Genomic DNA, 12,544 nt, shown 5'->3' on the forward strand with positions numbered 1-12,544 from the left:
TAATCCCGACTTTTCCTACCTATAGCTATATTTAAAACGAAAAAAAATTTATACCTACACTAGCGCGTAAAAACAATTCTTTCCCGATTTCCCTACCTACAGCTATATTTAAAACGAATTAAAATAAGGATTTTTACTTTTCCCGATTTCCCTATCTACGAAAATAAATTTACTAGCCCAGGTGCAAATTATACCTACACTAGGGTTAACGTCCCGGAACGCAACCGTCACCTGAGCGGTCTTTATCTGAAAAAAAACTTTTAATTAATCATTTTATTAAAATTATCCAAAACTTAAAATTTTTAACTTTTAATTTAAACAATTCAAAATAAAGCTTAATATTTAAAACTACAAAATCTACACGGAGAGAAATCTGCTGCGATTTGCGCATGAGCAAGTCCATAGGAATATAGCATGGACACTTCCAAGCAAAAACCATAAGATTCCATCTGAATATCAGGTGAGACTCATACAATAATACCTCGCTCACTTAGGATTTTTGCTTGAAAGCCTCTGTTACTATATTCCTAAGGACATGCTCATGCGTAAATCGCACCAGATTTCTCTCCGTGTATATTGTTAAGAAGATTAAAAATGTTACAAATCTAGATTTAATTATTTAATTTTTTAAAGAGAACGAAAATTTACTTTTACTCATATAAAAAATTGCAAAATATTAAATATTAATCAAATTATACAATATAAATGCTACATATATAAATAATAAAAAAAAACATTGACAATAATATTAATTTACGTAGTAATAAAGGATTATCCATAAAACATGTGATATTTCAGAGTGAAGGGAATACAACAATTGGGAGAGGGAAAAATTTTCAAAAATATTACATGCTTTTTAGATAACTCTTAAAAAAATACTACAAAATAATAAATTTTTGTCAATGCTGTCACTATGTTGCCAGAATTCCTTCCCTGTTTTTAAACATTTTTAATAATATAATTAAAAAAATTAAATTCTTAAATTAATATCCAAGCAGATTTATTTTTAATTTATGAATTTATTGCAACTGAATTTAAATAAACGAAAATGATTCTAAAATTGTGTTAAACAGGGAAGGGGTTAAATTAAAAAACGACTCAACGATCGGCGATCCCACGTTGAAGCAATGACAACATTGCCCCTAGCTTGGCTTCTTCTTGGACCACCCCCGAGATCCCTGTTTGTTTCGTGCACTTCTGCACAGGTCGGGAGCTATGTGCCATGCAAAAAATAAAATATAAAAAAAAATAAACTACATTTGGAAAAAAATGGCAACATACTGGGGCCACTTTTCTTCGTCCACATCCTTCCTGTCCTTCCAGTTTGTTAAACTGAAAAATTAAAAAAATAAATATATTTATTTATATTCAACAAATTATGTTTAGGATTTTAAAAACTATTAATATCTTTATTAATTAAATATGAAAGAAATTACTAAATTAAAATACGTAATTTTGAAATTAATTAAAAAAATTTTGTATATAAAACTAACAGCAATGAAAAAAAGACTCACCACTATTTATTTCTTCTTGATGATTTAAAGATACGATGGCAGCATATAATATCCTCTCTTTAAACAAATGAATCATTTCTCTCGTGGACCAATTGCCTGAAAATTGAAAAAAAAATTAATTATTGTAATATAAATTTGTAAAATAAAATATATTCTAAATTCGGATGCACTAATTGATTTTGTATTGTATATAAAATATTTATATTATGTTTTATAAATGTCCAAATATAATTTAATTATTTTAATGATTATTAAATTAATTTTAAATTAAATTTAATACTTAAAAATTCAATTTAAATTGCATTTAATAATTAAAAATTTAATTCAATTTGAATTAGATTTTAATTTCAATAATAATCAATGCTAAGAATAATAAAATAATTACTGAATAAGAAAGCAGACGTAAACAATAAAATAAAAGGACAATAAATTGTGATGGCAAAAAATAAAATGGCCTCATACACATAGAAAAAAGTTTCATACTGGATTATATTGGTTAAGTCTCGCGCCTTTAATTCAAAACATATATATATATATATATATATATATATATGTATTGTATATAAATCGGAACATCTGTCCCGTCTTTCTTTCTATATGTTCATACTTGTTTTATACTAGATTATAATTATTGATTACGTCTCGCGCCTTTAATTCAAAATACACAAATAAATAAATTAAAACTTAACTTTAAAATAACTTGCACCGATTATTAATTTTCAAAGTGTTTCTATAATGATATATTTATACAATTATTAAATTATTTAATCTTAATTAATAATTTGATATTATAAACTATTATAATAGTTTTTCAATTTTTAGTTAAATTTACTAAAACAATTATTGAAATATTTTTTAAAATATCATCATTCAAATATTTATTAAAATATTATTTATAATTTTTTCTTTAGCCATTTTCCTTTTTAGCATCTAAAAAATGAAAAATGTAAATACAATTCGAATATTTGTAAATATTCATAAATTCATGAAATAAATAAGGCTTCTACTATGTTTAGAAATATATTTCTAAATATTCATATCAGTTGTCTACTTCTTGCTCATCTAGTCAAGTGTCAGTTAAACTAATTCTTGAGGTTAAGCAAGGTAGATCCTAGTTGGTATTTGAATGTGGTATACGTTCAATATAAAATCACACAATGATGAACAAAACGGCACGAGATCAAAATTTATAAGAACTGATCGTTTTGATCAGAGCTTATTTGATCTGTGACTTTGCTATGTCATAGTTACTCTGAGTGTGATTGTTTTTCTACTTTTTTTTTTTTTAAGACATCAATAAATAATTTTCATATTATATTATGAATACTACCAAAAATGTTCTTAAAAATTTATTGGAAACCAATTTTTTTTGCAAAAAATTTCTCACTTGTATTTATTTTATTAAAAGCTTTGCGAAAAAAATGCAAAAAAAACCAAGACAAATTGCACAGATTTGTCACGTGACAAATCTGCAATTTATCCTTATTACATATTTGTATTATTAGAATATTTATATTTATCAAAAGGATACACAAAATAATAGAAATGGAAATCAATATATAATCCTATACTGATTTGTATGTAAATTGCAAAAAAATAAAATAAATCTGAAAACTCTGCAATGTAGTTTTTGAGGTTATGTTTGCAAAATTTCAACAACAATTATTATTAACCTCGAAATTAGCAAAAATAACTGTTAGAATCGATAAAAGCAAAGTATTTACGAAGATTACATACGAAAATATATGAAAATAATTAAGAATATAAGAAAATATTACCTATTTTTGTGGTAGATGCAGGAGATACAACTCGATCGTGCACAGGTCATTGTAGGAATGAAACCGGCTTTTCCATATTTGCTTGGTTAATATTCTAATTGACACTGCATAAAATAATACTCAAGTAGAAGCAGATTCTAGTAAAATATTGAAAAATTAATAATAATAAAACAAAACGCTACCTGTTTTTTCAAAAAAGTATACAATTAGATTGTCACAAATTGAGACACACTGTACAATGAAGCCGGCTTTTCCATATTTATGGACTTTACACATCGATATTTCGTTTGACACTCATAACTTTAAGAATATTGCACTTACAATATATTATTCTAATTTAAAATTACTATTAAAATCACTTCATTTTGTAAAATAATGTCCACAAGCTATGAAAATAACAATATTATTGTCGTTTACATTCTGAAATTACCCAGCAGTCTGTGCGATAAAATGGAAAAGTCAGAAACTGCTCTGATTGGTTACAAATTGTACTTCCGTTTTTGCCAATTCAAATTTGCCAATATTGTTGAAAACAATTTTTATTTATTTAATTATATTATTTCCATTAATTCTTTAGATATTTTATTGAAAAAAACTTACTTTATCATAGGATGATAAATTTAATTAATAAATAATCGAATATAATTAGAAATACAACATTTCCGAAAGAAAATCGTAGAAATATGTGGATAGAGTGGGACAAGAAAGAGAAACTGCTCTGATTGGCTGCAAAGTGTACTTCCGTTTTAGCAAATTCAAATGTACCGCTATTTTTAAAAACAATTCTTACTTATTTTACTATATTATTTGTGTCAATTCTTTTTGATAATTTATTAACAAATACTTAATTTAATTTTAAATTTAATTTAATTTAATTTTTTTAAAGGAAATTTCTAATTGGTGGACTGGAATATTATATATTTTTTGTAGCCAATCATAGCACACCTTATATTTAACTAGAATTTTGTATAAACATTCATTAGATACAATTATTTATTGTTACTTTAAACGTATTTTTCATTATGATATACCTGTTTTATTAAACCAGTGATTAGATTTAGTTTTAAATGTTAAAGTTATTTATTTAATTAGTGAGATATTCAGTTTTTATTTATTTAAATAATAGTGTTAAACATTTGTGTTTGGATAAAATTAATCAATTGACAAAGAAAACGATTTAACCTCTCTATATTTATAAAATCAGGTAATTATAATTATGTATTAATTTTAGTTTACTCTAAATAACATTATCGAAAAAGAATTTTTTTTTGTTATTAAAAACGAGATAATTTTTATAGTTATATTTTTAGTGTAATAAACATAACCCCGAAAAATTTAACTTTGTTCAATAGTAAATTCTGTAAATTTTTCATTTTATATAGATATAGACTATTATTTTGGTGAAAAATATATAATAAATATTTGAATGTATTTATAATTAAAAAATAGCCCCCAAGTTGTTAATATTTGCTTTTAAAAGTTCAATTTTAATATTTTTATATAGTTTTACTTATAAAAATGGAGTAATTGAAATATAATTTTTTTAATTGATTCCAGATTAAATTGGATATTGGCCTCTAAATTTTCTCACCACCCGTGAGAATTAGATCTTCAATATTTGTAAGTCAATTAATTCATTTTTAACTTCCTCTAATTTCGTTTCTCTCTCAAAAAAAAATAAATAAATAAAACAAAATGGAAATTAAGAAACAAAATTTTCATGAATAAATATTTATTCGCACATTATTGGCCTACATTATTCGGAATATACACGTTCAATTAACAGTCAGTAAAAGGTGTAAAAACATAGCAAATACTTTAATGTCCAATACTTTCCCGAGTTAATTTACATGTAGTTACTGGAATCCTGGACATAAAGTTTACAACGATGTTAAACACACACGCTGCGCCAAGCACATACAAAAAAATTTTTTTTTTCTTCCAATTTTATAAAAAAATTGTTCGTATTCGTAGTTTGGTTTTTTTTTTTTTTATATATATATAATTTTAGTCACGCCAATTTAATTACATTTTCTTTAAGGCGAACACAAATTAATTAAATAAACCAGTATATAGTTAAAACTGTACTTTCATTAACTAAAAGCGCGTTAAAAATTAAAATCCTATATATGCAATTTATTTTACTTTTTTCAATTTGTTTGCCTGGGCAGCGATTTTTTTTTTTTTTTTATTATTATTATTAATTGGGGAATCTGAGTCTTTTTCAACACTGGATTATGTCAATGTCTTCAGAAGAAACAAATAAACTTCATGATTCTGATGAATTTTTAAAAAATCAAGTAAAAAACAAAAAAATTTCTTCAAAAATGAATCCTCTAAACTGACTAAAAAAAAGAGGTATTTTTTTTATAAATTGACATATATATTATATGAAAAATCAGATTCACGTGTATATTTGTATAGTTTCAAATTTCTACGTGTGTACAAACATTCTGAACTACATTGGTATAATTTCTCGGTCTTTTTTTTTTTGGAACACGACGCGGATGTGCGAAATGTTTTTTTTTTCGTGTGTACATATATAGCTACAGAATTGTTCCTATCCCAGATGAAGAAATACAAGATTTACAATCCACTCGGAAGCATCGACATAGATGCTAAAATTTTACTCTTAAGATATTAAACAATTTTCACAAAGTCAAGTTTTAAAAAAAAAATTAATAAAACATGCAATTTTTTCATAAATTAACGCTAAAATTTTTAACTATTGTTAGCAATTACATATAAAAAAAATTTTAGGAACTGTTTTAAATTTTTCAGTCTTCTTTTTTTGGAAAAAAAGATTGATCAATTTTTTTTAAATTATTCAAATTTTTAATGACTTTGTGTAAAATGGAGACTTTTTTTTTAGCAAATCTAGTCGACGCTTTCGACGTTACATTTCCAAATGAGAATGTTCCGTCCCGCGAGAACAGTATTATTATTATAAAAATAACATAAATTAAAGACTTGACACACGTAAATTAATAAAATGTGTGTACGTTTACAAAACAATTGGCCTTAATGTGACAGCGATTTTTGATATTTTTATCTCTCTATTTTATTTTTTATTTAAAAACCAATTGACACTATTTTTTTTCTTTAATAAACAAATTATTTCACGGGGGTTATTTTTTAATTGACTGTTAAATTTAAAGCGTCTTTCTTTTTAGATAATTATTCCCAATGTGCTGCAAAAAAAAAACGAACCGAAAACAATTAATCCTCTTTTTTTCTCTTGAAAATCGATAAACAATAAAAAATATGGGCCAGGAATTAGAAGGGTGATTTTAATTAAAATATTTCGGTTTTGTGATCCGGTCTTTATTTCCAAAAAATACCTTCCTGAACCGTCTCTAAAAATGCCTGTAAATACAAAATAAGACACTTTAAAATTGATTTTCCAAATATGATTTAATTTATCACTTAAAAAAAAAAAGAAAAAAAGTTTTTGAATAATAAATAAGAGAGATACAAATACCATTTTAATTATTATTTTTTATTCACGTGTTTAATCTAGTCAGAGTTTTCGTGGAAATGGAAGAGCGGATAATAGAAAAAAAAGAAATAAGTTAATAAAAAAAAAATTTATAATAAACCTACAATTTGGAGTTAATTCTCCTTCGACATCGTTTATGATTGAAATATCCTCTCCAATATCCAACTAAACCTCTGCTTAGACAAACGTGTCGCAATCTTGGTAATAAAAGTATCGAAAAAAAATAGTCGAGCGTTGATCGCGAATTGAAGTTGTATACAATGAGGAGCGCATCTTCGGCTGTTATGGATCGTATCCAAAACGGAAGTACGGGGCATTTTAGAATTCGAAAAATAAAGAAATTCGTCAAAATAAAAAAAAAGGGTTGCGAGAGAAGAGTAAAATTACACTCCCCATTATAACCCATTGGAAACGCTGCAAAAAGGCAGCCGCGAAGGGCCGCGCTTTTCTAAACGTTTTTATAACGCCGTCGGGATTGTAGCCAGTGTTAAAGAATTATTAATAATAAGAATTAATATTAATAACTATATAATATGAATGTTGTATTATTATTATTTTTTTTAATGATATTATATCGATGGTATTATTATTATTATTAGCAGTGTTGGTTTGTTGTAGTACAACAAAGGCAAATCACTGTTTCGTTATTTCCTATTATAGAAACGAAAGTGGGAATCCGGCGAAATTTTCTCAGATCGCGTTACACGAGCGATATGAATCACCGATTCACTCTCTATATACTCACACACCATGAGAGATCAGCTGAGAGCTTCTTTTTTTTAGTCACTTACTGTTTTAATATTTTCTTTTTTGTTTTTTTAATACAAATGGCCTTTAAGTGTCGACGGTCGATTTTTAGATCAAGTCGGCGACATTCATTGGCATTTCCTCGATGCGGGTATTATAGAAATGTTCGATGTCTTTTAACGTTCTCTTGTCATCTGCCGTGACAAAATTAATGGCCACTCCTTTACGACCAAAACGACCACCACGTCCAATTCTAAAATTATCATAAAATCATTAGATTTTTTTCCCCTTAATTTCCTTAATAATCTTTTAAAAATATTTTTACATTTCAATAAAAGAATTTAGATTTTGAAAAAAAAAATGTTTCTTCTGTAAATAAAGTATTTTTGTACAAAGTATGATTAAAATTTTTCAATTTTGGGAAAAATATTTCAACTTACCGATGAATGTAGTTCTCGCGATTAGAAGGAAGATCATAATTAATGACCAATGATACTTGTTGCACGTCAATACCACGAGCCAATAGATCAGTGGTAATTAAAACACGCGATGATCCCGTTCGGAATTGTCTCATAATTAAATCCCGTTCACGTTGTTCCATATCGCCGTGCATTGCCGAAACAGTAAAATCACGATTATGCATATTTTCAGTAAGCCAATCGACCTTGCGACGTGTATTGCAAAAGATTACGGCCTGCGTAATACTCAATGTATCGTATAAATCGCACAATGTCTCCAATTTCCAATCTTCACGTTCAACATAAACGAAAAATTGCTTGATACCTTCAAGTGTCAATTCTTCTTTCTTCACGAGAATACTAATTGGATGTCTCATAAAGCATTTTGATACTTCTAATACATCCTGTGGCATTGTAGCAGATAACAAAATAACCTGTTTAAAAAAAAGAAGAAAAATATTTTAACGATCAATTCTTTCCAATTAAATCAAAAAATTTAAATTTAATTAAAAATAAGTCTAATTTTTTGATTTTTCTAATTTATACCTGCACTTCAGATGGCAGTAGTTTAAAAACATCGTGAATTTGTTCCTTAAATCCACGTGACAACATTTCGTCAGCTTCATCGAGAACAAATAGCTTAATGCTATTAGCGCGCAAAGCCCGTCTGTTAATCATATCGTAAACCCTTCCTGGTGTTCCCACAACAACATGAACACCTAATTCCAATTTGCGAATATCTTCGCGTACATTCGTTCCTCCGATACATGCATGACATTGAGCATGCATAAAGTCACCAAGAGCAATCACCACTTTTTGAATCTAAAAAAAAAGAAAACCAATTATTTTTTTAATTTTCGGAAGTACTAACAATTTATTTATTTAAATTTAATTAATATAATGTTCGAAAAGAATGTAGTTTGAAACGTTACCTGCTGAGCAAGCTCACGAGTTGGAGCAAGAATCAAGGCTTGACACTCAGTAACACTGGTATCGATTTGTTGTAGAATTGAAATGGAAAAGGTAGCAGTCTTGCCAGTTCCTGAAATTTAAAATATTTCCCCAAAATTATAATTAAATACTAGTTTTATATATTTATTAATTTTCATTTAAATTTATTCTTTCTTAAAAATTACCTGATTGAGCTTGGGCGATTACATCGTGTCCCTTAACACAGGGCAAAATGGCTCGCTGTTGAATTGCTGAGGGTTTCTCAAAACCATAAGCATAAATACCACGAAGAAGTTCTTCCTTCAAGTTCATGTCATCGAAATTATCGACAATCTAAAATAAAAAAAAAAAGAAAGTTTTTTCATTAAACAATTTTTTTTTTCAAAATTATAATTATGAAAAAGACAAAACTTTTTTTAACACGATTTTTTATTTTTAAAAATATTAACTGAAAATTATTCATTATTTAAAAAAAAAAAAAATTAGAAGCTGAAATTTTAGAAAAAAATTCCTTAAATATATGGGCGTTAATACACCAAAATAAATAATAGCAAAAATTCTAAGTCACTTTAAACAAAAATAATTATCTATTAAGAGCTATTTGGAAAAGTTTCGAAACTATACTCGCCAGGTAAATTGGCAAGCAATTACCTGTCTATTCTTACAATTAAACGTAAAGTACTGTACCTTGGAATTACAGTAATCCTTCAAGGAAACAACATCCAAACTAAATCACAATTATATCTCAAAGATAGAAGTGTGTAAAATTTTCTTTTCACACATATAAATGAGTATTTTCCAATTTTTTTTTTTCAATAAAAACAAATTTTCTTTTACATAAAATACCATTTGATTTTAATACAAATTCTTTTCTAATCATAAAAAAATAAGTGTTTAAAACTGTTTCGTCCACTTAGAATAATTTAAAAAAAATATATAATAGCAAATTAATTAATCTAAATCAAGATTGACACTTGAATTTATCAACGAGTTCCGTCAAGGAAACATTCTTCCAAATTTTTTAAAGAATTTAAAAAAAAATAACTTGAGAAAATACTTGTTAATATAAATTCCATTAAAAATAATTATTTGCAAAAAAAAGAAAAAAAACTTACGACATCCCAATTTGTATCGATGATACCCTCGGGTTCCATTCCCGGAGGTCCATCGTACACCGGTTGTTCGTTCGATTCACTTGGGCCATTATTAGAATCGCCGACCCATTGCTCTTCCGGTCTGCAACATTTATGAAAATCGATTACAAATTTCCCCTTCCAAAATGCGACACTTAGAAATATTAAAGAAAAAAAAAATCAGTAAAAGTTGCATTTAAAAATTAAAAATTTGACAGTAAAAAAACTATTGTTATATTTTAAATTGTCACCTAAAATGTTTTCTACTAATAGAAATTTTAAATTTTTTATTAAATAATTTACACTTTCACTATTAACACTTAAACATTTTTTTTTTTTAATTCAAATACAAGAAAATATGTGGATGTAACTTTTCTATCGATCGTTTTACTGATTTTTTTTTTCTTAAACAATATAAACAAAAATTATGTAAATAAAATTCCAATATTTAAAAATTATTTATTATTTTTCTTTCACTTCACTAAAACAGTTACTTTTCTTTAATATTGATAAATAGTAATAAGGGAAATTTTGACAAATTTCAAAATTTAGACGCGCAAATGACGCACAAACAAAAACGACACTTGATTCAAAATATATTCTCATTTGTGGAAAAAAAATTGATAATTCAAAATTCTCGATCAATAATTCACTAAAAATTTTTTTTAATTCAATTCATAAAAATTATTTTTAACACAACAAATCTTTAAATTATAATAAGGAACATTCTCCGTCTTTCAAGCACAAAATTATTTTTCCTCAAACTCTGAAATCCACAACAACGAGGAAAAACTCGATTAACAGGAAAATCAAATATACAGTTAAAAACATTCACAACTTTTATTATTACCCCTTATCTTGTGATTCGGATGACATTGAATGAACGAAAAAAAAAATAATTCAACCAAATAAAGTTATAATAAATGTGTGTTAATGAGTGGTCGAGGTTCACTCGATTGACAGTGACTCACGAGAAAGCATGACCGTGAGGGTGATGTACACGCCGTTTTTCTCAAAAATTCCCCTCAAAAGTGGGGAGATTGTAGAGGAAAGAAAAAATAGGGTGGGGAAAACCACAATGCATACCATCGGGAAATTTTATGATACTCGAGGTCAAATATCACGTTAAAATGCATAATATTACGTAATTTCTTAGAGAAAAAAAAAAAAAAAAAAAAGAAAAAAAAACGAAACGAAACTGAGAATTGTTCAAGGTAAATGATTGGGGGCAGTGGAAAAACGGAGTAGTGTCTGGCACGTGTTACAAACGGAAAAGTCAAATAACTCATTTTGATTGTAAAACATAATAACGAAACACTAATAATCTGTTAATGAAAAAAAATGACAATTAAAGAGAGTTATTTTTTTCTGAAAAAATAATAATTCTTTTCGATTTGGAAAAAAGCAATGTGACAAAAAAAAAAAGAGTGAGCACACACACGCCATGTTGTCAGGCCGAGACCCATGCAGTCGTCAGATGCCGAATGATTTTTCCTGAAAAATGTCATGCAACAGATGGAGTTGGAAAATTTTAATGGAACACACTGAACGATATATGATTAAGCGTACCTTGGGATGATTGTTTTTAATATTTTTACAAAAGGAACACTATTTAAAAATTCGAACTTACCTACGTTCAGGCGTATACGACATGTTCCACTCACAGTTGCACGGCGGAAAGGCTGATATCCTGGTGCGTCACGAGGAGAATTACGTGGTTGTCACCAGATAGCGCTACAATCACCACTGTCTAGGCGCCTTTAATTTCTTCAATTAGAAAAAAAAAATTTATTTTTCTTATTAATATTACAATTCTGTAAAGTTATTTTTTAATATTTAATTTCATTTTAATGGAAATATGCCAATTTTTTAAGTTTTTGATAAATTTTATTGGAAATTTTTACTTTCGATTGAAAGGATATTACGTCATCTACCCAACATTCAATGGGGGAAATGAATAAAAGGCGGTAAAATTTGAAAAGTAAATTTTTCAAGAAATATTAAAAAAAATGGTTTTCTTTTCAATTTAAAAATATAAATACGAGTTAAATTGTACTTTTTTTTGAACTTCTTTGGAGAAACGAAATTTTGAGGTTAATTTATTATTATCACATTTCCAATTGTAATTTTTTTATTATCTTCTGATTGTTTTTAATTCTTTGAATGATGAAAAGTATTTTTTTTTTATTTTCTTCAATTTGACAAATATATACTGAAAGTAACAAATATTTTAGAATGTTAGTTACTTTTGGAAAAATATTTGATATTACCTTTATTATATTGACAAATTCTTTATTTTTTTCCTAGACTAAATGTTTAAAAGCAGGAAAAAACAATAATTTTTCGTTTATTATAAAAGATCCAGAACGTTAAATGTTTTTCTGGATTTTTGCTTGTCATTTTTTTTACTTAAATTGCTTTCTCTCTTGTTTTTCATTTTTAAATTAAATTTTTCGTTTGTTTT

At 26.6% G+C, this 12,544-nt stretch overlaps 1 protein-coding gene and 1 long non-coding RNA gene across 4 annotated transcripts; both read right to left on the reverse strand.

The window, feature by feature from the left end:
• Nucleotides 1–797: 797 nt before the first annotated feature.
• Nucleotides 798–3,711, reverse strand: LOC127277106 (uncharacterized). The gene is made up of 4 exons (XR_007842320.1): nt 3,475–3,711; nt 3,293–3,396; nt 1,515–1,610; nt 798–1,332 (listed from the first exon to the last, which is right to left on the reverse strand). It is a non-coding gene; the product is annotated as an uncharacterized LOC127277106 (long non-coding RNA).
• A 1,296-nt stretch (nt 3,712–5,007) lies between these two features.
• On the reverse strand, nt 5,008–11,866 carry LOC127277077 (eukaryotic initiation factor 4A-I). 3 transcript variants are annotated; one of them, XR_007842316.1, is made up of 8 exons: nt 10,931–11,089; nt 10,063–10,183; nt 9,133–9,280; nt 8,929–9,038; nt 8,543–8,818; nt 7,979–8,430; nt 7,583–7,791; nt 5,008–6,658 (listed from the first exon to the last, which is right to left on the reverse strand). XR_007842316.1 is itself a non-coding variant. In XM_051297898.1 (7 exons), exons 1-7 carry the CDS (start codon nt 11,731–11,733, stop codon nt 7,647–7,649), a joined length of 1,275 nt encoding a protein of 424 aa, XP_051153855.1. In that variant the 5' UTR covers nt 11,734–11,866; the 3' UTR covers nt 5,008–7,646. The 3 variants fall into 3 exon arrangements, 2 of the variants coding, with proteins under 2 accessions (XP_051153855.1, XP_051153854.1); XM_051297898.1 differs by lacking the exon at nt 10,931–11,089 and adding an exon at nt 11,711–11,866 and having other exon boundaries at nt 5,008–7,791; XM_051297897.1 differs by having other exon boundaries at nt 5,008–7,791.
• Between the last annotated feature and the right edge of the window lie 678 nt (nt 11,867–12,544).

Source organism: Leptopilina boulardi, unplaced genomic scaffold (genome assembly GCF_019393585.1).
Source record: "Leptopilina boulardi isolate dan_hultmark-lab unplaced genomic scaffold, ZJU_Lbou_2.1 LbouV2_165, whole genome shotgun sequence".
Classification (NCBI taxonomy): domain Eukaryota; kingdom Metazoa; phylum Arthropoda; class Insecta; order Hymenoptera; family Figitidae; genus Leptopilina; species Leptopilina boulardi.

Excerpts from the sequence above, each read along its gene's own strand:
- LOC127277077 (XM_051297897.1), bottom strand. The coding sequence starts at position 10,956 with ATGTCATCCGAATCACAAGATAAGGG. Across the intron at positions 8,431-8,542 it reads TACTGCCATCTGAAGTGCAG|GTTATTTTGTTATCTGCTAC; the intron begins GTATAAATTAGA and ends TTTTTTAAACAG. Across the intron at positions 7,792-7,978 it reads CGCGAGAACTACATTCATCG|AATTGGACGTGGTGGTCGTT; the intron begins GTAAGTTGAAAT and ends TGATAATTTTAG.